This window comes from Dicentrarchus labrax, unplaced genomic scaffold (genome assembly GCF_905237075.1).
Source record: "Dicentrarchus labrax unplaced genomic scaffold, dlabrax2021, whole genome shotgun sequence".
NCBI classification, from domain to species: Eukaryota; Metazoa; Chordata; class Actinopteri; family Moronidae; genus Dicentrarchus; species Dicentrarchus labrax.
The window spans coordinates 17,431,945-17,456,358 of record NW_026136713.1 but is presented as its reverse complement, the minus strand read 5'-3'; the positions used below and the strand labels follow the sequence as shown (position 1 = coordinate 17,456,358).

Below are 24,414 nucleotides of genomic sequence, written 5' to 3'. Positions count from 1 at the left end.
TGGCTCGTGAGTGAGGGTCCGCCCAGCTCCAGTGCAGGTTGCCTTGGGCTGGCAGGTTCTTCCACTGCAGTGTGTGAGAGGAGTTTTTCTCCAGAGTGGGCAGGGCCGCTGGTGCTAACATATGTAAGCTCCACAGGGGTCTGTGACGGCACACACCGGCTATCTGGACAATGCATCCGTCATTAACCCCCGTCTTCCCTGCGTCTCGCTGCATTTCATTCGGCCTCCATCACTCCGCTCGCTCTCGGATCTCCCACTCATCTCCCCTTCTCTCTTTGTTTGGCCCACCTTATCTTCATCCCCTGCTGTCCATCTCCCCGTCCTCCTCCCTGCGTATCTCTCTTTCTCTTTTCTCTCCCCCTGTGGCCTGCTTTTCATCTCTCCCAGTTTTGCCCGCTCTCTCTTACCCCCTTTACACCCCCCCTCTCCTCCCTTCTCCCTCTCTGCCCTTCACCACGTCCCCCCCCCTTCACCCTCTCCCTAGATCCGCTTTCCACCCCCTCCTCCTCCTCCTCCTCCTCCTCCTCACACTCCCCCAACTCTCTCTCTCTCTCTCTCTCTCTCTCAACCCTCCCCCCTCCTCCTCTTCTCTGTCCTCCGTTCAATCCCTCCTCCTGCCCCCCTCCTCCTCCCTTTCTCTCCTGCCATCTTGCAGGCCAGTGGAGCCAGACTGCAGGCGTTCAGGGAGTCACTGGACCTGCTGGGCAGCGGGTGACACAGATTTCCGGTGTGTGTATGTGTGTGTGTGTGTGTGTGTGCATGCGTGACAAGAACAGGGAGGGGGGATTAAGCTCCAAATCACTAGAAAGGCACCGAAGAGAGAGGGGGGGAGAGAGAGAGAGAAAAAAAAGCTGCAGATCCAAGAATTTGAAATTCCCCCTTTGTCTGGGAGATGAAGAAACACTAGACTGTGGACTTTAACTAAAAGACTGTGTGTTTCTCATTCAGTGGGAGCGTTCACTAGCATGATGTTGGAGCTCGCTGCTTTTCTCCATGAGTTGGCAGTGTCCTGCGTTGGCTGGCGTGCTGCGCTTTCTCTCTCCCTCTCTCTCTCCCTGCCTGACAAACACGCACACACACACGCACACACATACACAACCCCCACACCCCCACAGATGCATGCACACACACACACACACACACACACACACACACACACACACACACTCACACTCACACTCACACTCACACTCACTCTCACACACACACACACAGTCCCTCTGCGATCCCCCTGACTGAAGGCACACAGGAAGTGCAGCCGTGGCCCAATTATAGCGTGACACCTCGGGCCGGCCGTTGCCATGGTTACGTCTTCCCTGCGGTCCCCTGGAGTGTGGCGCCGAGGAAGAAGGTCTTATCACATCAGCCATCGTTACGGCAACAAGCAAAAACCCACCCTGTAGCCTCAGTCCAGCTGGCTGTGTATTTTGTTCATAATGTGTGTATGAGTGTGTGTGCGTGTGTGTGTGTGTGTGTGTGTGTGCGTGTGCGTGTGATGATCTATACTTGTGAATAAAATGGGAAATTGCGTCAGTGTGTGAGTAGGGAAGAGGGTGTTTGTGATTATGTGTGCATGGCAGGTTAGGTGTGTTCGAGTGCATGCACTGGACTTGCCAAGGTAGCGTGTAGGTGTGTTTGTGTGTGTGTCTGTGGGGTTGCGATAAGGCTCTCAGCCACACCATTAGGTGACTCATAATCCACACAACCTCTTATACACACACACACACACACATATGAACACACGTGTACAACCAGAAACCAGTGGCTAACAGACACATACACCCAATTAAATATTACACACACACACACACACACACAGATGTAGTATAAACCCAGCCTGTAGACAGGTGCACATGGCCAATTTCTTTTATTTCAAAAGGGCAAACAGAGCTATACAGTACAAGTTGCACATGAAATAATTTAGCCTAGGCTGAACTCATTCATTTCTTACTGATGCAGTGACGTCAGAACAACAGAAACAAAACTCCCCATTAGAAACAAAACATTTGGCTCTTTTTATGTTGAAACACAATACATCCAAACTGGAAAGGGATGTAAAAAAAGACATAATGTTTTCCAGATATTTACAGTCTATTTACAGCATTTTTGTCGTCATCTAAATATTGACACACATTGGTATCCTTCTTTCTCTCCTCTCCAATTCACTGATTGTCAAAAGAAAGGATGGGAACGAGTGTGGACATTCTCAAACGGAGCTGCAGCTCCTCGCTAAACACAAGATCCGAAGATCTCTGAACCACAGTCTGAACAAGTTAACATGGTGTCCTGTGTGTTTTTATTAAACTGCAGCTCCTCAACAATCATCCAACCAGGATCCTCTGACAAATGCTGTCAACACATACAGTACATTACTATCCATCCAAGGCGCCGTTGCTTCTCTCCTGTGCCAGACCCAAAGTAAAGTCGGAGCCCCTAAGATCAAACCCAGACACTCTGCTCTCAAACCCAGGACCTCCCGGCTTCCTCTTCAGCTCCTCGCACTTCCTGTATTTACAGATCTGGTGTCCCCTCTTGCGATTGCGGCAGCTGCTGCACTGTTCGCAGTTCGTCTGACGCCGACAAGGTACGCACTCCCCGCACCTCTTTCTCTTCCTTCTCCCTCCACTGCCTCCGCCCAGAGAGCCAGGAGAGTAGCCCTCGGCCACCAGCCCCTCGATGCCCTCAGCTCCCATGGCCGCGCTCCTCCAGTGGCCTCCCCCCATCTGGAAGCCTGCCAGGGGGAACAGAGCGGGACTGAAGGGGAACCAGGCACCTAGGAAGGGTTGGAAGTCAGTGCCACATCCAGAGGAGTCCTCTTCCTCCTCCTCAGGCCCAGATCCACCTCCCTCCCCGTCCCCCTTCCCCCCCTTTGCTTCTGCAGCCTCCCTTTTAGCCGGCTGGCTGCTCTGTGCACCCAGGCCGGCCTGCTCTGTGGTGGCTGGGGTCAGAGCCAGCAGCCCGGCTCGCATCAGCAGCTCTGCGGCGTGGGCCAGGTGGAGCCCGCTGGGCGACTCCCACATGTCGGGCCAGGAGGGGGCCCGGCGAGGCTTAGTGTGCGCAGGCTGGGCGGGCCGCTGCTGGGCCGGGGAGGGCTGGATCAGGCCTTTGACGTCCACGGCCGGGGAAGGGGTGGAGATGTAATGGGAGAGGCTGTAGGGGTGGTTGGAGCGCTTAAGGCTGGGTCTCAGTGGCTCATTGGGGATTTTAGCGCTGCTGTGGGCCTGATCTGGGGAGGAAGGGCCAGCGATGTCTACGGCGGTGGACATAGCAGTGGCTGTGTGGGGGGGGTGTCTGTCCTTGTGTGTGTGTATGTGTGTGTGTGTGTGTGTGTGTGTGTGTGTGTGTGGGAGGAGAGGTGAGGGAGAAGGGGATTGAAGCCGATGCGGGGTTGACAACCGTCCTGCTGTTACTTCAGCCAAAATGGCAAGCCTTGGCCTGTGTCCCTATTCCCATTCTCTGCAGCAGCCTCAGAGTCCTGGAGAGCTAGAAATGAATAGAGGAAGGTTAAGAATAGAAATGTTGGAGAGACGAATACAAAAAGAGAGTAAACAGAGGAGACGAGACTGCAACATATTTCTCATTCAGAGTCACTAAAACAGTGTCAGAGAATCAGCGTGTGGAGAATCTGTGTTTAAAGACACATATAACATATACGTTAGGGATTTAGAAATAAGACTGCTTGGTTAGAAATGAACAGGCCCATGTATTAGACAGAGTGCATGCCTTGCCAGTGATTTCCGCATACAGGAGGCAGTATCCCTTTAAGAATTTCACGGTATATCAATGCAATCAATAACAGAGCGACAACAATATGCAAAGATATGCGCATATGCGCAGGTCAAATGTGGAGCGCGCTTTTCAAATACATTTTGACGACTGCTGTTATGTGTGCCAGCCAAAGCTTAAGCTCAACAGAGAAAGACTATATAGAGAACCGTAAAAAAACAGGCTGTCTTTTGTCTGGTATCGACGACGAGGAGCGAGGTGCGCAACGATGCGGTTGCTGTGGATAAAAAAAGACCAGGCTATATTCCATGTCCACATTTGTGGAAAAACTACTCCGGTGATTAAACACGGGACATATATGTCGTTACAGGACGAGGGTGTAAACCCTTTCGTGGGTCGATTGGGAAACCCGATCGATCATTTCACCGTAATTAAGGTTACCTAAGAAGACGGTGCTCGACCGACGCCACGGCGAGCTGACCACAGTCCGAGTGGTCGCTGCGACACGGCGCAGCGCGCAGGAAAAGGCGACAAAACCAAAACAGCGAAAATCAACAGGAAGTACTGATAAAAACGTCTCCGCTTACCTTCGAAATACGGTCCAAACTCTCCTGTCAAAAATATGATGAAGTCATGAACTAATGGCGTGGTGATTGTAGTGTATATGGACGGCGGAGCTGCCGATTCCTCCTCCACCTCTCCGTCCCGGAGGGTCTGCAAACACTCTGCACGGAATTTGGGGGCGTCGCTCAAAATGCGAAGTGGACTCTGCAGCCGAGACCGTGGTCAGAGCGACCCCATAATATCCACAGGAACCGTCCAACATACACGGACAGCTGTCACTATTAAACCCAGAATTAATCCAGCAAATAATATCCATCAGTGCCACTCACCCGATGCATCCACTGAGTGTGTGTGTGTGTGTGTGTGTGTGTGTGTCCGTTTATTGGGCGTTAGGTGGATATCTTCACCATGAAACACACATATAAATATATAATTAATCATAAGTATTATAAAGATAAAGAATATATTAAAATATCACCAGGTCCATTTATCACCTGCCTGGTGTGAAACAGGTGTCATTAAATTCTCATTGTTGTTGTTGTTGTTGTTGTTGTTTTTATTAGGACGTGGACATTAATTATCACATCAGTCTAATATTAGAGCAGTGCATATGAGGCTTAATTACCTTTAAGGCCTCTGCCAATTACCACCAGTTCATTCATCATTCCTGTTTTGTGAGTGAAAGCGGTTATGTCAACGTGGGCCATGTGATGAAAAAGAAAATGACTCTAGGCTGAGGAGAAGTATAATTACACCTCTAATTAATAATTAACTTAATTAAAAACACCTGTGGTCTGCCCAGTATACAGTTGGTGATGATTTAAATACTGGAAATACATAAATATGTGAATATATGTTTATTATCTGTTTATTATCTGGAACAAAATACAGTTATTTACATCTGTATGATGAAAATGTGGAAAGGATCCCTTTTATCTGCAGGCTGATGTTGATAGTCTATAAGCTGATGTTTTAACATTATGTTGTAAAATTATTAACACAAGAAGAGTAGAAAAATTAACACAAAAATAACTTTTAGGGACAAGTTGCCTGAAAGAAAAAATTATATAAATCTAAGTTATTTGTTTTATTCACACCTTTGCATTAAATGTACATGATTTATTAATGATATTATGTATAATTATAAAACTAATTTGTGATTATTTGTGAAATTATTATTCTAAATTGTGATTTTTGTTGTTGTATGGTTGTTTGTTTGAGTCTGGTGTGAAAAATTTACATAAATAAACAAATAAATAATTATATTATTATATTATTCATAAATCACAACAGCTAAACTCAATATGTTGTCTATTCTAGTGTTAAGATTATCAACACTATTAAGTCACCTACACTTAAAAAATATGAATAAAAATAATAATTAAAAAAATTTAATTAATTAATTAACCAAACATAAAAGACTCAGAGAGACATAATTACAGACAATTAGCAGTCAATGTATATTAACATATTTAGCACAGATAGTCTGTGTGCCAACGTGGCTCCAGTATAGAGCAGAGCCGCTGTCCCTCTCCTGGAGCTGTCTGTTAAAGGTGACTCCTCACTCAGGGATGGCGGAGTCCACTCCACCTCTTGTGAGAGTCCTCCGTTGTAGCTGGCACGCAGCCAGATACCTCGTGCGTGTGTTTGTGTGCGTGTGTGTGTGTGTGCGTGCGTGCGTGCGTGTGTCACTATGGGAGCAGGGGCCCACCGTACACTGTCTGGGCCTGGACTATCCGTGTAAACACAGCGTCTTCTAGTGGTCACCACAAATACTGCCACATCTTAAAATGGCCACTGGTGCTGGTGGACACTGCAGCACGGCAGCAGCCCCCCTCACCTCCAGCCGAGGCCTCACACACACACACACACACACACACAGGTCCCACTGCAGTCACCACACAGGGTTGTTTACTCATTACCCCTGTCCACTGTTAATCCATAAACACACTGCCTCTGCCTCGCTGCTAAAGTGCATTTGATCCTGTGGTTAAGAACACAAACAAATGTAGAGTTTGGCCCCCCGTCCGCCCCCCCCCAACCCACCCCACAGCAACAAGCGCTCCCCGCAAAATAAACACGCGAAGAAATCTGATCACGCAACAAGTTTTATTCACAATATACAGAACAATGAATCATCAGGTCAGACACACCGCAGCCAGTAGAAAATAAATCTAATAAAAAAAGCAGAATATATCCTTTGTGAGCAGAGTTTTGAACACTTTACAGATTAAATACAGGTTTGTTTGTTTTTTTTTGTCAGAAAGCAGACAGTAACTGGTTACAAACAGCAGATAGTGTTTCAACACTTCAAGATGGATGATTATTTCATTTAAGACAAACGCGACCTTCTATTTCCTCTGTATAAGCAGCTCTTTATCATTAGTTGTAACATTCACATGGGCTGTGTGTGTGTGTGTGTGTGTGTGTGTGTGTGTGTGTGTTGGGACTCTGGGTCGAGGGCTGTAGATTTTAAATATAATAAGGCCTTCTGCTGACTTCAAATGCAATACTGGACTCAAGGCAAAGAGCTACCCTGTTTAATACGTCTCAACCACCTGCTCCACACCTAGAGGAGAAGGAAGGGGACTCGGGTGACACCAGACGTGAAGGTACGATGCCCGTTTCACTTTTATCATGTCAGGAGAGAATCTGAAGCAAACTCTTCGCTTTTAGTAGGTCAAAATATGCCACTGCACAGTAATGGTACCTCCGTATCGAACTGCTGATTGTCAAAGTCCCTTCCTTATCTGTCCTCAAGTGACCTTTGCTTCAAAGTCAATTAATGTAGGAACACTGAGGAATGTATTAAATCAAAATTCATCAAGATTTCTTTTTCTGAGTTTCTGTTCTGCAAACTATCTACAGTTTGGTTTAAACTGTGGCCGCGTTATACCGTAACCATCAGTGTGACTGCAACGTTGATGATACAATGATTTGATGAAACCGGGCTCGGGTGCATGAGATGTCAAACGAGGGCGGATTTTCTCTGGGGGGGGGGTGCTTAAGCGTCCTTCTTCTTGATGATGAGCGGCCCGACGTTGTCCCCGGTCTCCTCGTTGTGTTTGGTGTGGGCTCCGTCGCAGAAAGGGAACTGCAAGGCGGAGAAAACAATGTCAGAGGACAACAGAGGCAGCTCTTATCAAAAAAAAGTTTACGCCCTTTGTACTTTATGATACGATTGTGATTTAATCGTGATTTAAAATCTCCCACGAAGCCTCCCGGAAACTGTGACATAGAAACAGCTGTACAAAAGATTGTTTTGATCAGCTTTTGAGCAGACATGTTATCTATATATTAGCCTCAACCTTTAATCTTTATGATCATTATAAAAAGGGAATGGCTCTAGTTAAGTCCCCTAATCGTCAGTGAGCAAACTTCTTTAGTCCATGAGGATTTCTCTCCCTGCTGAGGACCTCAAGAACCACTTGGGTGCATTTCAATATGAGGTCTCTCATTTTAAAATGTAACATCTACTCAGTTAAATTCCTATTTTTACAAAAGCTAGAAGGTCAATGTCACTAAGTGTTCAATTTACTGCTGTATCGCACTTCAGCCAACACTAATGACAGCCTGCCTCTCAGTTTGTCCTCTGATGTAGTTTGCATGGCTCTATGGGGGCTCTATGGGTTGGAAAGGGGTGTTAAAACTCAAGATTTCCATTAGCAGTCAAACAAAAACAAAAAAAACACCAGACTGGGATGTGGCAATATAAACAGCAGCAGGACATTTAATAGTAGAAAGCTATGGACCTTAAAGTGTCCAGTTACACTAATGAATGCCTCTAAAGTAGAAGCCTGACCTTCTTTGACTTCCAGCAGCGGCAGTACACAGCCTTGGTGCCGATGTCCTCCATGTCGAAGCTGTGGACCACTTTAGGACTGTCTTTACTGATGGATGTGTTCACCAGGCCCTTTTTACAGCTCCGCCCGCTCAGGTAATGGCTGACGAGGAAACCTCCGATACCTGCAACCACTGCAACCGGCACGGCAACCACAAAATGCTCTGGAGGGAGAGAGGGAGAGAGAGAAAGAGAGTCACGCTGGGCGACCAGTCTCTAAAACAAGATCAACTGCATGCCTGTTTTACTAGATTTCATTACATAGTAAAATGTGTATATAATAACCTGGAGGCTGAATGACTTCCAGGAATATGTGGTAGCCAACTGAGCATTTAAGTAACATTTGTATATAAAGGTTTTAATCCATTTTAACCAAAAAGGTTTAATGTACAACTATAGTTTTCTGCTTTCTATTCTGTCTTGTTGACATTGTTCTCACTGAGAGTAAATATCCACCCAGGTGTGATTATAACTGCTGCAGTTTGTTGATAAAAATATAAAGTAACTTTTGATTCTTCTCTCGTCTCCAACGACTCCGCTGTGTTGCACCATCAGAGCTCAGACACAACATATGTGTGACTCACAAACCACATGAACTCTGACCTTTATACAGATTCAGGTCTGACTTTATGTGACTTTTAAACACTCCAGATTGTTGACACTCCTCCACACACACAGGAATCAGATACTGGGGGCCCCACATTTACCAAACAATGTGACCTGAGGTCCGCACTGTGATCGATAGCCTTAAGATACAGAAGAAAGTCTGACAACATGAGAGGATGTGTACAGCGGGGTTTGCACGTGGAAATTGGCCCGTTTTTGTTTTCTGTTGCAGGGCAATGAGGAGGATTATCCAGGTCCACTGACCATCACATGATGTAGAGCCTAAGACAAGAGGAACAGGGGCCCTGCTGTCAGTATGGATCAGCAGGTTCAGAGATTAGCTGCCGCACTACCGGAGCGACTAGAGGCCAGGATAGAAAGATACTCCTACTGTGGGTGGTGGGATCGTCTCCAAGCTCTTTCACAGCTTCATGGGGGCCAAAAACTCCCCGAGTGACCGAAAACACACGTGTGGCTGAGCGGCCAGTGAGCTAGCTGCGATACAACGTTGTTGACACTACGATGAATAAGCAAAAACTACCTGTAGAGATTATATTATGTTATTTTAAAAAGGTTTATTCATTCAATGTAGAGGAATTAAGTCTCCGTGTACCCGCGTTGTTTCATACAAACAATCTGCTGTTGTTAGTTTCACCGGGGGTGACGTTAGGTCGCGGAAAAACAAAACAGTCCTTTTAATGCTCGCCTGCGATATAAAGTAGAGTTTTTAATGATTTTACCTTTCGATAATCTGAGTCCCGAGCTGGGGAGTGCGGCAGGTAAACCCGGGGTCGCCATGTTTCCCCCTGGACGGTGTGTTGTTTGTGTTCAGTGATCAACGACAAGGTCAACCGGGGGAGTCTTATCTGGACTCTGGCAGCTCCACCGGGTCCGGGCCTCCCTCCGTAGGCCTACTACGTCACTGTGCAGCAACCAATCAGGTGCGAGGAGGCGGACTGATATTCTGCCAGAGCGAGAGGATAACCCCCCCCCTCGGTTTTCAGCGTACTTCCGGGTTCGCTTTACTGCCGATCGAAGACTGAAATGCAAAAATAATCTCATATTTTAACCACATGTCACAGTCTCCTTCAGCGAATGGGGTTTGTTTAGTTGCTTAGTCAGCAATATAGCTGTCAACAAAAGGGACGAGTCAAAACGTTTCAGAAACATTACGACGATACGAATAACGTATGATTTCATTAACTGTTGTATGTGACAGCTGTGTGCTGCTCTACACAAATAGTAATGTATTAGTGTATTACATATTGCAGGATGGTTGATGCCGAGGGTTTCCACCATTGGTTTCCACTGGAGGGGAATCATCTTGATGGCCGATAGCTTTGATGAGGCCCACTTCCCTTTCCAGGAGCGATTTCTCCTGAACCGGATAAATGCGATGACAACTCGTTCTGGGTTTAATTTTATAAACAGATTTTAACATAATACAACTCTATTATTCTTTAGCAACTCATATTTGATGTGTGTGAACACTGAATGGCCGTAAGGTTACATTTCAAACACTCATTACATAGAAACACCACCAGAGGGCGACAAACCGACCTGCTATCATTGAGACAAAAAACTAAATCAATAATGAAATGTATGGTGTCTTTAGATATATTCATGAAATGCATTTCATTATTCTGTGAATGCATTCATTTAAACCCATATATCTGAAATTGAGTGTCCCTTACACACAGAGCATAAACAAACAGCTGATCTACTTACAATTATTAAATCTGAACAATTTAAAAACCCTTTCAGTCAAGTTTTACTTATTGATCAGATATTCCTCTACATGTACAAAGAATGTATTGGTAGCAATTGTCAAATAACAGCTATACACTGTGGTAATGGAAAGTATTATTCATCGTGTCTGTCTATTTCCTGTAAAACTGGGCCATGAATGTGACCTGGCTTCACGTCCCTTTCTTACCTCTGTATGCCCTCCAAAAGAGGGAATGAGTCAACACAGGAGTCATAGGTTTTTATTACACAGTTTAATCAACACACAAAGCTCAACGAGCCTCTCAGGTAATTCAATATACAGAGGTTTTGTGCAAGAAGAGTGGGTTCTCCTCGCACCCAGAGCCCAAGCCAGTCCCATAGCCATTTAAGATGTTAGCCTCTAATTTAACAATAGCAAAAAACAAAAAAAGAAAACAAAAAGAAAAGAAAAATACAACCTAAAGAGTTATGGGGGGGGAATAAAAACACAGGTTAAACTAAGAAAAATAAATTGCTTAAATACCTGGTCCAGAACCTCCATATTGTGAATAAAGAAAAGTTGGTGGTAGTGGTGGGGGTGACATGGGGTTACAGTTGTGCGTGCATGTGTGTCTGTGTGTGTGTGTGTGTGTGTACAAAGGGGTCAACTTGGGTAAGGTGGGGTGGTAGGGAAAAGGGGGGGGGGGTCAGGAGCAAGAGGATATGGGGGTAAATTCAAGTCCTTTCATAGAATCCAACAGAAGACCAAAATAGGCAATGTGCAGTTTTTTTCCATTTTACATAGCCTGCAATGATTTATTTGACGTATTTTTTTGTATAAAATACAGAGTGCCCTTCGACTCACGTGCGAACACTACTTTCTTGAATTGTCACCTCTACAGATGGGAATTATAAGAACAAAACAAGAAAGGGTGCAGAGTGTAAAAATCCCTCCATCTTATTGTCTCCCACCCCCCTTAAAAAAATAGGGAAATAAAAGGAAAAAAAAAAAAAAGGTCCCCTCAAAGTTTTACTGATGCTCAAAGGAATGCTTTTAGTGATTAACGTCTGGGGAAGGTGGGTGAGGATGCAGGCGTGTGTAGGTAAAAGGGGGGGGAGGCGCATGACAGTCCAACCTGCATGGTCACAGAATGTAACGGAATACAGAAGTCAGGAGATAGGGTCAGAGGTCACGAGAGAGGGAGGGAGGGAGGTGAAAAAGGAGGAGGGAGAGGTGGGTGTTACCATTGCAAGTTGACAATATGTACACTGGAGGGTGGGGGCAGGTGAGCTGAGAGGCGGGGGGGGAAGGTGGGGGAGACAGAGTCAAACAGAGAGAGGAAAAGGAGAGAGAGAGAGAGAGAGAGAGAGAGAGAGAGAGAGAGAGAGAGAGAGAGAGAGAGAGAGAGAGAGAGGTGGGGCAGAGGGAGTTTTTACAGGTACTCTGGTGAAGGGGAGGCGTGGCTCAAAGAAAGCACTCCAATGGAAACCAACAAGATCTTGTTTTAAACTTTTCATTTGTTTGAACGGTTTTTTGTTTGTTTTCTCTTTACGTCTGAAGCTCCCCTAACCTTATGTCGTAGAGGTGGTTGGCCATAATTCTACCCCAACACTACATTGCATACTTTTGTGTCCATTCCCGAGCTATTTTGTTGTACCTGTGAACAAGCAGAGACAGAGAGAGAGAGAGAGAGAGAGAGAGAGAGAAAAGGGAGTTGTTAGTTGTTGTTGCCTCCTCCATTCATTTTCATGTGTACATCATAAGTTTTGCTGCCGTCCCTGCAGCGGAGATGCCAGCTGGCCACTCTACAAGGGCACATACTGTTGTGCCATCTTGCACCAAAGTTCAGCAGGTTTGTTTCTATTTCTTCTTCCCACTGCAGCAACCTGTCAGGAGTCAGTGCCGCTGGCCAACCAAGTGACAGCACTGTGCTGTTTAAACCCAGATACGGCGTAACCAGAACGATAGCCAGTCTCACTGTACTCAATGTTTATTAAGCTTGTTAGTAGAGCTGTAACGGTTCTGAAACCGAGACCGAAATCGGTGGACATGCAGAAGAGGCATCTCTGTTATTAGCCATGAAGAGGCTTGAGGGCACATTTACATTATATTATCTAGGGCAGTGGAATCACTGATGGAAAGAAACGAGGGACAGTACTATGGACCAGGATGCAAACTTATTTTTTCTTTGACCATTTGACTGTGTTTAAAAGTTATGTTTTTATATCACAAATGATGAGCACAGGCAGTAACATGTCGGTCTTATAGGTAAGGAGGTAGGAGTTATTGTGGAGCGGTTGCTCTGCAGGTAAGCTCAACTTTTCTGTAATTGGGTGGAGGCAATGTGGGTACTCGCCCCGGACGTGGACACTAAACCCATTGTCAGTTTTGTCCAATAAAGTCAGTTTTGTCCAATAAAGTTTATTTAAACAAACCATCAAAAACTTTTACAAAAAGTGATAGGCACTGTTACTTGTTCAATTTTATTATGAAAAGAAACTCATTCGAACACAAGAGAAATATGGAAGCTCAGATGGCTGGAAGATGTAGACAATATGGTCTCTCTGATCTGCAGCTGTCTCAAGACAATAGTTTTAGCTACAAGATGTAAAATATAACAAATCTTTTGACAGCAACCATGTGGGAAATCAGACCATTGGACGACTCAAACTGCAAAGACAGCCGAATATTTTCGACGTGCCAGAAATCCAACTGATCATCCGAGAGGCGTCGTGACTCCTGTGATTCTAAAATTAGTTGGGGGTCGACCAATTCAGGCCTAAAATCGGGGCCGAATTTGCAGAGTGTCTGCCCGACTTAAGAGCCTATTACTGTCAAACAGTAAGTGGCCAATATATCTTTAAAGCCAGTTCCCATGACTGAACCTAGTCAAGAATTTCTTACAACATGCCATCCATGTGTACTTAAGCTTTCAAACTATATAGAAGACTATTGTGAATATGAGTTCTTACTTGTAATAGAAATTTGGCTAATTAGTTAAATAAATGATAGTTAAAATAGTTTTGTCTTTCAAGCTTATGTGACATCCTTTGTGATTGTTGCACACAATAGCAGTAACAATGTTTTGAAAATCAAATTCCATTAGCAAGCTGGAGCTTCAGTAGCCAGTTTGTGACGCTGACTTTGAACAAGCCTGATGCATGCAAATAAAAAAGGAACCAATAACTTACTTTTCCCTGTCCGTCTTGTAGATGCGGGCGATCTCGGGTACTAAGGGATCATCCGGGTTTGGATCGCACAGCAGAGAGCAGATGGACAGGAGGACTGGAATACAACAGGCCAAAGTTAAGAGTTAACCAATCAGTATTCACAAATAAAAAAATACATTTTCAGACTCATTTTCCTTCAAATGACCCTTAGATGCATTGTAGGTAGAGTACTTGTTAGGGCTATTGAACTGTTGATAGTACATAGGAATTTAAAAAAAAAGAAAAAATGCCCTTGTGCATGAGGGACACATAAGTATGTCCGGTAATAACCCAGCACTGGATGAACAGAGCTAAAGCTGACATCTACAGAGATAAATACTCCAGTTTAATACAAGGACCTCTGCGTGTGATGCATTATTTGCGGGAAGCATTTTCATTTAAAAAGGAAACATGTTTCCCCTGTTCCTTCATTCTTAACATCCTGTTTATAAAGGCTGAGGCATCTGCCATTTATCTGTAACCATATGTGTGGTTGTGCAGTTAAAAGTCTGAAGGCCAGTAAGAATCAGCCTACCTTTGGAGATGGTGAGAGCTGGAGACCACTGTGATCGCAGAATGTCAAGACAAATGCTGCCGTTGCTGTTGATATTTGGGTGGTAGATTCTTGTGGTAAATGCAACCTGAAAACAGTCGGAGGGAAAAGAAATGGTGGGGGGAGGGGGGCGAGAAAGGGGGGCAGGTGAGAGGAACAACAGGAAACTGAATGATATAAAGCTGTGGCATGTTTTAGCAGGCAGAAGGCACTCTGTGTGCCTCGCTGTTACTGTATTATGTATGCTGTATTCTTTGTGCGTTTATGTCTAGGTCTTCCTTACCTTTGGCGGTTTGAAGGGGTAGTCTGTGGGGAAGTGTATGGTCAAGAAGAAAACCCCGCTCTGGTAAGGACTGTCATTCTAATGCAGGGAGAGAAACCCCCCATTCATCTCATTAGTGACTGAAGTGCAAGGACTTGACAAAAGTTGACCTTCTCTCTGACTAAATTGATTAGGTAAGCAGTAAGTTCAGTTTACTTAGCCCCATTAAAATGCTGTATTGGTTGTTTGAAGAGCACAATTCAAAGTCAAGAGTACGGGAGAGTAAAAAATAATGACAAAACCATTGTGTCACCGTGTGTGTGTGAATTTTAATTCCCAGCAAAAGCAGTACGATTGGCTGTGGCCAAGTGAATACTTACAGGTCCCATTATTGTGGCTTGCCAGTGAAACACTGAAACAAAAACCAGAGAAATTTGTTATGAAACACGAAGGACACAATGTGTGGCTGAGAAGTGTTAGAATAAATAATGCCACATGAAGCGTGCATGTTTATTTATACAGTTGAATAACAGGGTCTTACATAAAGTGCAACTCAGGACAAATATTCTTGGAAACAGCGGTTTAAAAAAAAATTGTAAATAGTAGGGTCATATAACGGCAGTAGACTAATTTACATATATACAATGTTATCAAAGGTACTGCTTAAGAGGAAATTGTTACCCTGACATGAGGTATAATTATATAAAAGCCTCAAAAAAAGACAACACAAATTGTGACAACAAAAACAAACCACAAGTTTGATCTGGCAGCATTTAGACCTTTCTACTTCATGCATCCTGTTGAGGTCTGAGGACAAATGTCACATTGAAAAAAAAAAAGAAAGTAAACAGCAGCAATTATGTGTCATAAGAAACACCTTCATGTAGTTTATAGAAGACGTTTATTTGATGTTGGATGGCAGGAAGCATCACGTACAGAGCGACAGTGCTGCTACTGATTTTTCCCACGGTGTTGTTTTAGTGTAAAGATGTGCCACACATTCACAAATATGATAAATGTAACACTACTGAAATACAGCACATACATCATCTAAATTGACCTAATCTCTCTAAACGCACGCTCGCTTTGATTGTTTTCATGCCAGACATTTTAATAGTATAAAAAGATCAAGTATGCCTGTACATTTCATTAAACTGATTCCAAGCATGGACGGTAAAAGCAGTCATAGGGTTAAACATTTGTTGGTAATGATATTGAAACACAGAAAAGCTGTGTTTGAGACAGCTTACAAACAAGTGCTGCATCCCCTCAAGCCAATGCAAGCACACTTGTTACCCTCTGGTTGAATCTACTGTTCAATTGTGAACACAAGAGTCCGTTCTTCTTGGAATATAAACACCTAAATTAAAGATATACATTTTTTTAAAATAAATATTGACAGTTTTCATCCATCCATCCATCCATAGAAGATGTCCGACTCACATTACAATAGGTATTTATGAAGCACTGTTGATTTACTGAGATTAAGTTTGGCCAATATTTGTGATTTCTTGTGTATGATGAATTGTATGTTCTTTTTATTGACTTCAGAAGGTAATACTAATACTACTAGGTAATAATACTGAAAGGCTTTCTCAATAATCATATCTGTAAATACATTTTTTTGTAAATATTCTTGCTCAAATAACCAGTGATGTTTGTCTGTTAATCTGTCAAATACTTGAGACGCCCAGATGATCATGTGGCCCTACCTGCATATGTCATAAACCCCAAACATGAGACAATGGTGTGGGCGTTGGTCTCTTGTGGAGCCCAGGTGTTTGTCGTGATAAGCATCAGCTCACCCCTTTACAGCCAGCTGGAGCATCACTGTTCCTCAGTAAGTTTATGTCAACCTTTAAAGACTAGCAGTATGTTGTATAATGTGAAAGTCAATAAAACCACACGTTCAAATCAATGTGTGTACATTTGTCTTCGGTTTTGTTTTTTTGTTTTTATGTAAAGGAACGCACTCTCTTCAGTATACAAGGAAAACAGGACAAGATGAACCCCTAAACTGGTTAAAATTAGGGATGCACCGATCCACATTTTTTCACTTCCGATCCGATCCCGATACCTGAATTTGGATATCGGCCGATACCGATACTATTCTGATACCAGAGCTCTGTTTTCTTTATTATTATTATCATTATTGTTGATTTTATATGAGATAATATGAATAAACTCCTCAACAGGCAAGTATGATATGTACGTATGTATGCATGTATTTCCCAAAAGGCAACTTGAGGCAAGTATAAGGTCAGAAAAGGAAGTCAGAAAAACAGGAAATCCTTTTAACAGGAAAAATCCCATTCTGAAAACAAATATGCAACTGTAAGGGTTTCAAATTGAGTGTCATGTCAATATTTATTAAATTCCCAAAATGTCAAATATTTGAGTCTTGAAATATAAGAAAAGTGCAATAAGTGTAAACATCTCACACACACACACACAAACAATCAATCAATAAAACAGTGTGCATCTGAACAGCACAAATCAAGTACACTGGCTCTTGTAGTATCAATAAATCAAGGTTTTAAAATGTCAATTATCTGAAATATAAGAAAAGTGCAATAACTGTAAACATCTTACACACACACACACACACACACACACACACACACACGTTGTCTGCCTGGAGTTTACCTTGTTTTTAGAATGACTCCAGAAGTGATTCCTGACAGCTCGCCTAAAATAATCCTCGTGCTGTTTCGTGTGGTGTTTTTTTAAGTGTTTGATTGCGTTCGTAGTGTTGTACGACGCGAGGGCGCTTCCACTCTTCACTCTGAATTATGGCTTTGCACACATTGCATTTTGCTGTCTTGCTCTGTGGTGTTTCCAGTGTAAAGTATTTCCACACAGCGGACATGTTGGCTAGCCACAATGCTGCTCAATGCTATCCTGCTAGCTGGCTGCAAACTGTGGAATAGATTTCCTGAGCGGAGGCGTTTCTCATAACTCTGTGTGTCATTGAGCCGCGCCTCCGTTCAGGAAATCCATAGTTTGCAGCCAGCTAGCAGACTGTCCGGCAGGAATCACCTGTGGAGTCATTTCAGCAGACAACGTTAAAGCTCATGGCTCATGGATATCGGAAATCTCCGCAGGTTGGATCGGGAAATTCCGATACGTGAATTACGCTGGTATCGGTCCCGATACCGATACTGGATCGGATCCGACCCCATCCCTAGTTAAAATTAAATTAAAGAGCTAATATATGGTGGAGCAACTGCAACACAGCTCTCGCTTGGCAAAACGGTTCTCTATGTATGTTCCAAAATCTCCAAAAATGTATAAATTCCTGCTGTCACCACAGAGAGGGAAGTGATCACATCATATCTAACAATACAAGACATTGATGTCATCAAAATAAATGTTTAATGCTATGTTGCTTTTAAAAGGGCAAAGAATTGACTATCAGATATATTTTTTAAAATCCAATATTAAACAGAACCAGATTGATTTGATTCTGACATCATGTAATCATTGTGCCTTCATTAGGTGACACAACGCAACCCGGTTACCTTCACTGCTATTATGTTAACAGCAACCAGTTGTCTTTCTTCAGATAGCAGAGCTCTGGCTCTGGACAGTGGACGCAGTCAACACAAGGGTTCATGTTTGGGATACTTACAGACAATCAATGCACCTGTCAGTATAAACATCAGCTCACTGGTGCTTGTTTGTTGTGGATCATCACAGCAGAACAACAGTCGTAAAGAAATATCCACAAAAAGGTAAATCAAATTTAAGTTACACATCTACTTGAATGATTAAAAGATAAAATTATATAATTAGAAATCTCTCTTGCAGCATTTTAATTATTTGGCTTTGTGCCTTTTCAAGTGCTGTTAAAGATAATTGTGCTGATGGTGTGTACAAGGGATCAACACAATACCCATAATGCTGATATTTTGTCCTCCCTACATACAGGGAAAGAGATGGGTGTACAGGTGAAGATGGGCGATATTAAAATATAGATTCACCTTTCAATGTTATGCAGTCGACCACAACAGCAGAGTTTTTAACAAAGACCGCTCAAAAATTATGATTATGAGATTCCAAATGTGGTATTTATTATAGGTCTATTGTATAAGAGTTGCATAAGAACCGTACAGGCCGTCATAATATTGTGCACATCCCGGTACACACAAACACATTCAACAAATATAACCTGAACTCCCAAACTACAATGGTATGCTTATTATACTATTAAAAAAAACACATACGCCACAGATCCGTTGTTGCGTCATCATTTACAAACAATACACAAACAACAATGTCACACACTTCACGTGGCCTACATTACAAACTCAACATACGTACACTGATCTTGTTTCTACTGCGTGTGGCAGGTGTGTTTATAGTAGCTGAGGAAAATATGTCAAATTAAAGTGCCATGCTGCAGTTATTCAGACACTCGTACAATCATTAACCGGCCAACATTCATGCATGTACAAAGGGTGACTGGTGCCCACCTCATTAATGTTAGCCAAACTAATTATTTGCTGTAAGCCTGCTCAGGGAAACATCTGTCTAACAATAATTTGGCTCCATAAACCAACTTAACAGTGTCCACTATTTATGCCAACCAGGACAATTTAATAGCTTTATGGCATGTCACACACTGAATATCAGGTAGAATTATTCACCAGTACCATTTCCGCTTGATAATGTACAATTCGTAAGGCTTTAAAAAAGGTTTAAAAAACCTGAAAACACACTGTATCAAAATGGTGTGATGTTTTGGCTGTGAGTAAGCAAACATGCCAGTTAACCTGTTAAGTAAATGCCCATCATTGAAGGTCAATGTGTGTATAATAAAATGTTCCAATAAAATGAATTTACTGTCCACTCTGACTTGTTCACAACAGTTTCTAAACATGTAAGATGTGCTCAAAACTCAAGTCACTACATCATAAAGATTGGACGATGAACTTTAAAAGCTGTTGAGAAATTAGTGAGCCACAAGACTGTCAAAGCAGAGACACAGGTGGGTGGGATGTTGAAAGGAGAGCTTTGGACTGCTGGTAGCATGAGACAGACTCAAAGACAGACTACAGACTTCACATGGGCAACAGTACGCAGAAAGCCCGCAGTTCTACAGCCACAATATAAATAAACAAACATGCAGAAATTTAAACTAAATGGTGTAACTAGGATCAATCGGTCAAAATACAATGACCAGTTTAAAAGCTACCTGTCATTTTTAAACAGCACCTCTGTTTTGGATGGTATAAAATAATGTTAAGATGCAATGAGTGTGATTAATGCATTTAAATCTATTCATTTGTATTATATGCTATATACTTGACAGTAGAAATTGACACTAGTAAAAACATTGAAAATAAAATATTCATTTTAAAAAAGGATATATTTGCAGTAAGTATGAAATATATTTATAAATAAATGCCTTCTCAGTTTTATTTTTGGGTCAATTCATAGGATAAAAAGTCTGAGGTGGATAATGAATAAAATCACTCCCCTTTAACTCCTAAATTACAAAAGAATTATATACTAGCCAGACAAAAAAATCCTCTTATACTTGCCCCAAGAGCAAAAGTGAAACTGACTTGTACCAATAGAGTTGGGGATATCACGCTTATATAATAAACCTGTATTTTTACCAGAAGCAGTCCAGTTATTTCCTGGATCTGCTTGCAGACAAAAAAAACAAAAACAAAAACAAAAACAGGAGTACTTCCTTAATTTAGTTAAATGCCTCTGGACACCACACTTCAAAAGCTAGCACCTTCACTGATGCTTGTATTTTCTTTTCCACGTTACAAGACTATCCTATGTATTGAAGTTGCAGTCTGTGGTCATATAAATAGTGCGGACAATATTCCACAGCCAAACTAAAACAGAATAATCATAAAATAACCTGAGAGCAGATCTGGAGACAGTTCACATCCGTCTCTCAGGTAGAAGGCTAAATCTACATAGTATGTAATAAATTAGAATAAAAGATATACTTTCAGTGTATTTTGACTGATAAATATTTAATTCCACAGGTTTGGTTGTTTATTAAATGCTCTGGCCAAAATAAGGGAAGGGAAAAGCAGCAATTTGTTTTGGAGTCCTGTTCAGTTTTGAGCCTCGGTCACACACACAGCTCCCAGGAAAGTGTTGGTGTAGATGATGAACTTACTGTCATCTCCTACTGGTCCTGCAGAACACTGGGCTGGTGGGTCCCGTGCCAAGTCATTCAACTCCTGAGACAAATAAATGACAAGTCAGTCGATCAGGTCCTAAAGTATTTAAAGAATTCCCACAAACAATAACTTAAATAACAGGAAAAAAAAAAAGATATGAGTTATACTAATAACGCAAAACTCCTGGAAAAGATCTTAAATAGTCTGATCTTAATACTTAAGAATATTATCCGCAATTAACAGACCCAGTGTGAGCCCTCTATATAGTCGACTAAAATCACTATTTGTAAACAATGTCACTGCAATGGTAACAACTCAAACAGCAAGTCCTACTGACACAACATCACAGTGGCCACTGTTACATAAGAGTATTTCACCAGGTATAGCAGGTAGCACATGAGACAGCCAAACCGAGATCACGACGATCTGACAAAAGAGATTTTACTACAAGCAAAGCAGTCTGATAATCTGTGTGTAGCCTAATGGCAATGCTGCCAGCGTTAGCTTAGCGTCAAATGCTACAACAGCCACAGGATTGACAAGTGACCAGAAAACATAATGCTGGGGTGATCGGCCACGTTGCGACGCGAGGAAACGCGAGTGGAGGTAGTAACAACAACGAGGCAAAACAAAACATTCAGCTAACTCAATCCAACAAGATGTATTATAACGATCTGCTGCTCGTCTGCTGTCAGCAACATGGCATCAAAGGCGAACAACGCGTGGGGCCTGTTTCTACCACACACACACACACACACACACACATATATATACATATAAATATATATATATGTTGTTTAGTTTGTCGAGAACAAACAACTACAACGTCAAATAGAAACAATAATACGCGTAATATGTGGAGATTACAGGCTGAGCATTACACACATACACAAATAACGTAAAAACAGGGATTTATATATTCTAGCTTGGGCTACTTTCTTCTGGGCTGTTACAAAACTACTTCACGCTAAATTTGCACTTATAAAAAAAAATAAAAATAAAAGAGTTAACAACACACAAGGGAGGAAATAAATGAGAAGATAGAATAAAAGCGCGAGTGTCATCTTTAAAATAAGCTAACGTCGCTGCTAGCTCGGCAACTTATCTGTCAGATCGAGGAGCGTCAAGTAACCGGAATAAAATAACGTCAGCTGGCCACACAAGTACGGGGACGACTGGAAGCCATCGTTTAAATCACATTAAAAACATAAAACCTCAGCGGTAACGGAGTAAAGCTAGAACCCCCCCCTCTCTCCCCCTCTCCCCCTTTCACAGCTAGCTCATCCGAGTTAGCCACCGTTAGCCGGCTAGCGCTAACACAACCGCTAATATCATTAACAAGAAACCCGGCGTAGCTCACACCGCCCCCCCCATACACCACCAACCGGGAGGGCGACCCCCCCCTCACCAACAACCACCAACCACCGAAATTAACCATAAAAACAGCACCACGTTACAAATAAGAGAGCCCGTGAGACGTGCTCTGTAACGGTTGCCCGGTGAGTGTAACGGTTGCGTCGGGCCGTTGGTGGAGCTCAGACAGGCGGCGCATTGCTGCTCGCACTGTCGTCACTCGGAGACCGTTAGCTGGCAGTTGAAACCGAGCCTGAGCTTATTAAGTCAACGGGGGTTTTTTTTTTTTTATTTTAATTTTTTTTTTCTGTTTAATTATTCTCCGTTTTAATAAACTCACACAGCCCAAAAAAAAAAAAAAAAAAAAAAACACCAAGCGTGGGCGTCGTTGGAGCTAAACCCCCCGACGAAAACTGCGAAATCCCGGGCCTCGTCGCTCACTTCCTTACCTTGTGAATTCTTTTCAGAGCCATTGTTGTGCTAGCGGTTCTGTCAGGGAAAACGTGCAATTAAAATGGCGATTGATGTCACTGTCCGTTGGTAATGCTACGACTTAATTATCATAGGACGCCGTTGCTGTGCGCTCGATTTACTGATCGCTACCAGGAGGAACAACCGATGTAATTTCGAGGTGAAACTGAAAGATAGAAGGGGTAGAACCGCGGTCCTTCCTCCTACTGCAGCGGCTACCAAATCACTGCGGCCTGTGCTCCGCCAGCAGCAACAACGAGAACACTTCCGATCGGAGCTCTTCACAATAAAAGCCTGTTAGTCTTCACAATATTCCACAGCCAAACTAAAACACAACAATCGTAAAATAACCTGAGAGTGCAGATCTTCACATCCGTCTTTCAGGTGGAAGACTAAATCTACATAGTATGTAATAAATTAGAGTAAAAGATATACTTTCAGTGTATTTTGACTGATAAATATTTAATTGCACAGGTTTGGTTGTTTATTAAATGCTCTGGCCAAAATAAGGGAAGGGCAAAGCAGCAATTTGTTTTGGAGTCCTGTTCAATTTTGAGCCTCGGTCACACACACACAGCTCCCAGGAAAGTGTTGGTGTAGATGATGAACTTACTGTCATCTCCTACTGGTCCTGCAGAACACTGGGCTGGTGGGTCCCGTGCCAAGTCATTCAACTCCTGAGACAAATAAATGACAAGTCAGTCGATCAGGTCCTAAAGTATTTAAAGAATTCCCACAAACAATAACTTAAATAACAGGAAAAAAAAAGATATGAGTTATACTAATAACGCAAAACTCCTGGAAAAGATCTTAAATAGTCTGATCTCAATACTTAAGAATATTAAGCTGACTGAAACATCAATTTAACCTGCCTCTATATATAGGATGGGTGCTTAAATTCCTTTTTGCACAAAACTCTCGATTTGTTTATTTAAAAAGTTTGATACTTTAGGTGCTCATGGTTTCTGTAAAATGAGCTGAACGATTTAAATCTAACTTGGTGTAACGTGTTTAAACATTAAGCATATGAGCTTATAACTCGCTCAGATTGTGGCAGTGGCACCACCAGAAGGGCCACTGCGAGCTGCCGCTGCCACCATTTGAGCCAGCCATCTCTCCGCTCAAGTGGGCGACCTGGTGAGTTTTTATTTGAATTTCTATTGAATCTGAAAAGTTTAGCCTCACCAGGCTGTTGAATGAGAACTGTTTCTAATTGAAGTTTTACAGCACACAAAAACAAATTATTATGTAAAAATTACCCTACTTTGCCTGTACTTTATCCTCACTCTTTAAGTTGAAAATGCACCGGTTTAAGAAGAAAATTGCAGGCCCTCAAAATCAGTCACACTGACTATACAATAATTACTCTTTCATGTGCAACCGGCAATGTACAGTAAAACGCTGCTGCTCTGTCTGACTGTTATGTCCATTAAGGAGTTAATAAAATGTAAATAATAATAATAATAAAAAAAGGAAGACAATAATAGCTGGTTTTGTCTGACCAAAAGTCCAAAACCCAAACATACACAGAAGAGCAGCAAGCTGGACGACTTGCTTGAGAAATGGCTTTAAGAAATTAATTTTCTTGACTAAAAAGACAAAACATATCTCTATTTTAATTTCTAAATTAAAAAAATCTAATTTAGTGTATCTTCCCAAAATATTGAATTACTTTACTGCATTTTAAGATCATTAAAAAAAAAAAACACCCCAAAAAAAAATTTTATTCTGAAAGCCAGCCGCCGAAACCGGAAGTCTTATTGTTGGAACGCATCGCTCACTGCGCTACCGCTGGAAAGCCTTCCGCCGACATGCGCACGTCAGGGCAGTGCACGCTGGCGACGTAGTGCTGCAACTGGCCTCATTGTGGCTCCGAGCATGCGGCCTGGAGCCTGTGTTCACATGGTCCGGACGGAGCCAAAATGTCTACCCTGCACGTATTTTGCATGAGGTAAACTCCTGGGAACCT

At 42.6% G+C, this 24,414-nt stretch overlaps 3 protein-coding genes across 4 annotated transcripts; all 3 read right to left on the bottom strand.

Moving 5' to 3' along the window:
• Nucleotides 1-1,850: 1,850 nt before the first annotated feature.
• cxxc5b (CXXC finger protein 5b) lies at nucleotides 1,851-4,574 on the bottom strand. Its single transcript, XM_051420759.1, has 2 exons — nucleotides 4,314-4,574; nucleotides 1,851-3,483 (listed from the first exon to the last, which is right to left on the bottom strand). The coding sequence occupies exon 2, from the start codon at nucleotides 3,264-3,266 to the stop codon at nucleotides 2,373-2,375; it is 894 nt and encodes a 297-aa protein (XP_051276719.1). The 5' UTR covers nucleotides 3,267-3,483; nucleotides 4,314-4,574; the 3' UTR covers nucleotides 1,851-2,372.
• Nucleotides 4,575-6,380: 1,806 nt separating this feature from the next.
• On the bottom strand, nucleotides 6,381-9,648 carry zgc:110843 (uncharacterized protein LOC541492 homolog). The gene is made up of 3 exons (XM_051420633.1): nucleotides 9,478-9,648; nucleotides 8,093-8,295; nucleotides 6,381-7,384 (listed from the first exon to the last, which is right to left on the bottom strand). The coding sequence occupies exons 1-3, from the start codon at nucleotides 9,533-9,535 to the stop codon at nucleotides 7,295-7,297; spliced, it is 351 nt and encodes a 116-aa protein (XP_051276593.1). The 5' UTR covers nucleotides 9,536-9,648; the 3' UTR covers nucleotides 6,381-7,294.
• A 1,074-nt stretch (nucleotides 9,649-10,722) lies between these two features.
• Nucleotides 10,723-23,210, bottom strand: ube2d2 (ubiquitin-conjugating enzyme E2D 2 (UBC4/5 homolog, yeast)). Of its 2 annotated transcripts, XM_051419570.1 has the most exons (7): nucleotides 22,424-22,685; nucleotides 20,618-20,681; nucleotides 14,850-14,881; nucleotides 14,491-14,568; nucleotides 14,190-14,295; nucleotides 13,637-13,730; nucleotides 10,723-12,102 (listed from the first exon to the last, which is right to left on the bottom strand). In XM_051419570.1, the coding sequence occupies exons 1-7, from the start codon at nucleotides 22,445-22,447 to the stop codon at nucleotides 12,057-12,059; spliced, it is 444 nt and encodes a 147-aa protein (XP_051275530.1). In that variant the 5' UTR covers nucleotides 22,448-22,685; the 3' UTR covers nucleotides 10,723-12,056. The 2 variants fall into 2 exon arrangements, with proteins under 2 accessions (XP_051275530.1, XP_051275531.1); XM_051419571.1 differs by lacking the exons at nucleotides 20,618-20,681; nucleotides 22,424-22,685 and adding an exon at nucleotides 23,059-23,210.
• Between the last annotated feature and the right edge of the window lie 1,204 nt (nucleotides 23,211-24,414).

Bases quoted from the DNA above. Each gene is read 5' to 3' on its own strand.
- cxxc5b (XM_051420759.1), bottom strand. From the start codon at position 3,266: ATGTCCACCGCCGTAGACATCGCTGGCCCTTCCTCCCCAGATCAGGCC.
- zgc:110843 (XM_051420633.1), bottom strand. From the start codon at position 9,535: ATGGCGACCCCGGGTTTACCTGCCGCACTCCCCAGCTCGGGACTCAGA. The intron at 8,296-9,477 runs GTAAAATCATTA...CTCTCCCTCCAG, and splicing joins GGGACTCAGATTATCGAAAG to AGCATTTTGTGGTTGCCGTG. The intron at 7,385-8,092 runs GTCAGGCTTCTA...TCCGCCTTGCAG, and splicing joins GCTGCTGGAAGTCAAAGAAG to TTCCCTTTCTGCGACGGAGC.
- ube2d2 (XM_051419570.1), bottom strand. From the start codon at position 22,447: ATGGCTCTGAAAAGAATTCACAAG. The intron at 14,882-20,617 runs GTAAGTTCATCA...TTTTTGTTTCAG, and splicing joins AGGACCAGTAGGAGATGACA to TGTTTCACTGGCAAGCCACA. The intron at 13,731-14,189 runs GTAGGCTGATTC...GTTGTATTCCAG, and splicing joins AGCTCTCACCATCTCCAAAG to TCCTCCTGTCCATCTGCTCT.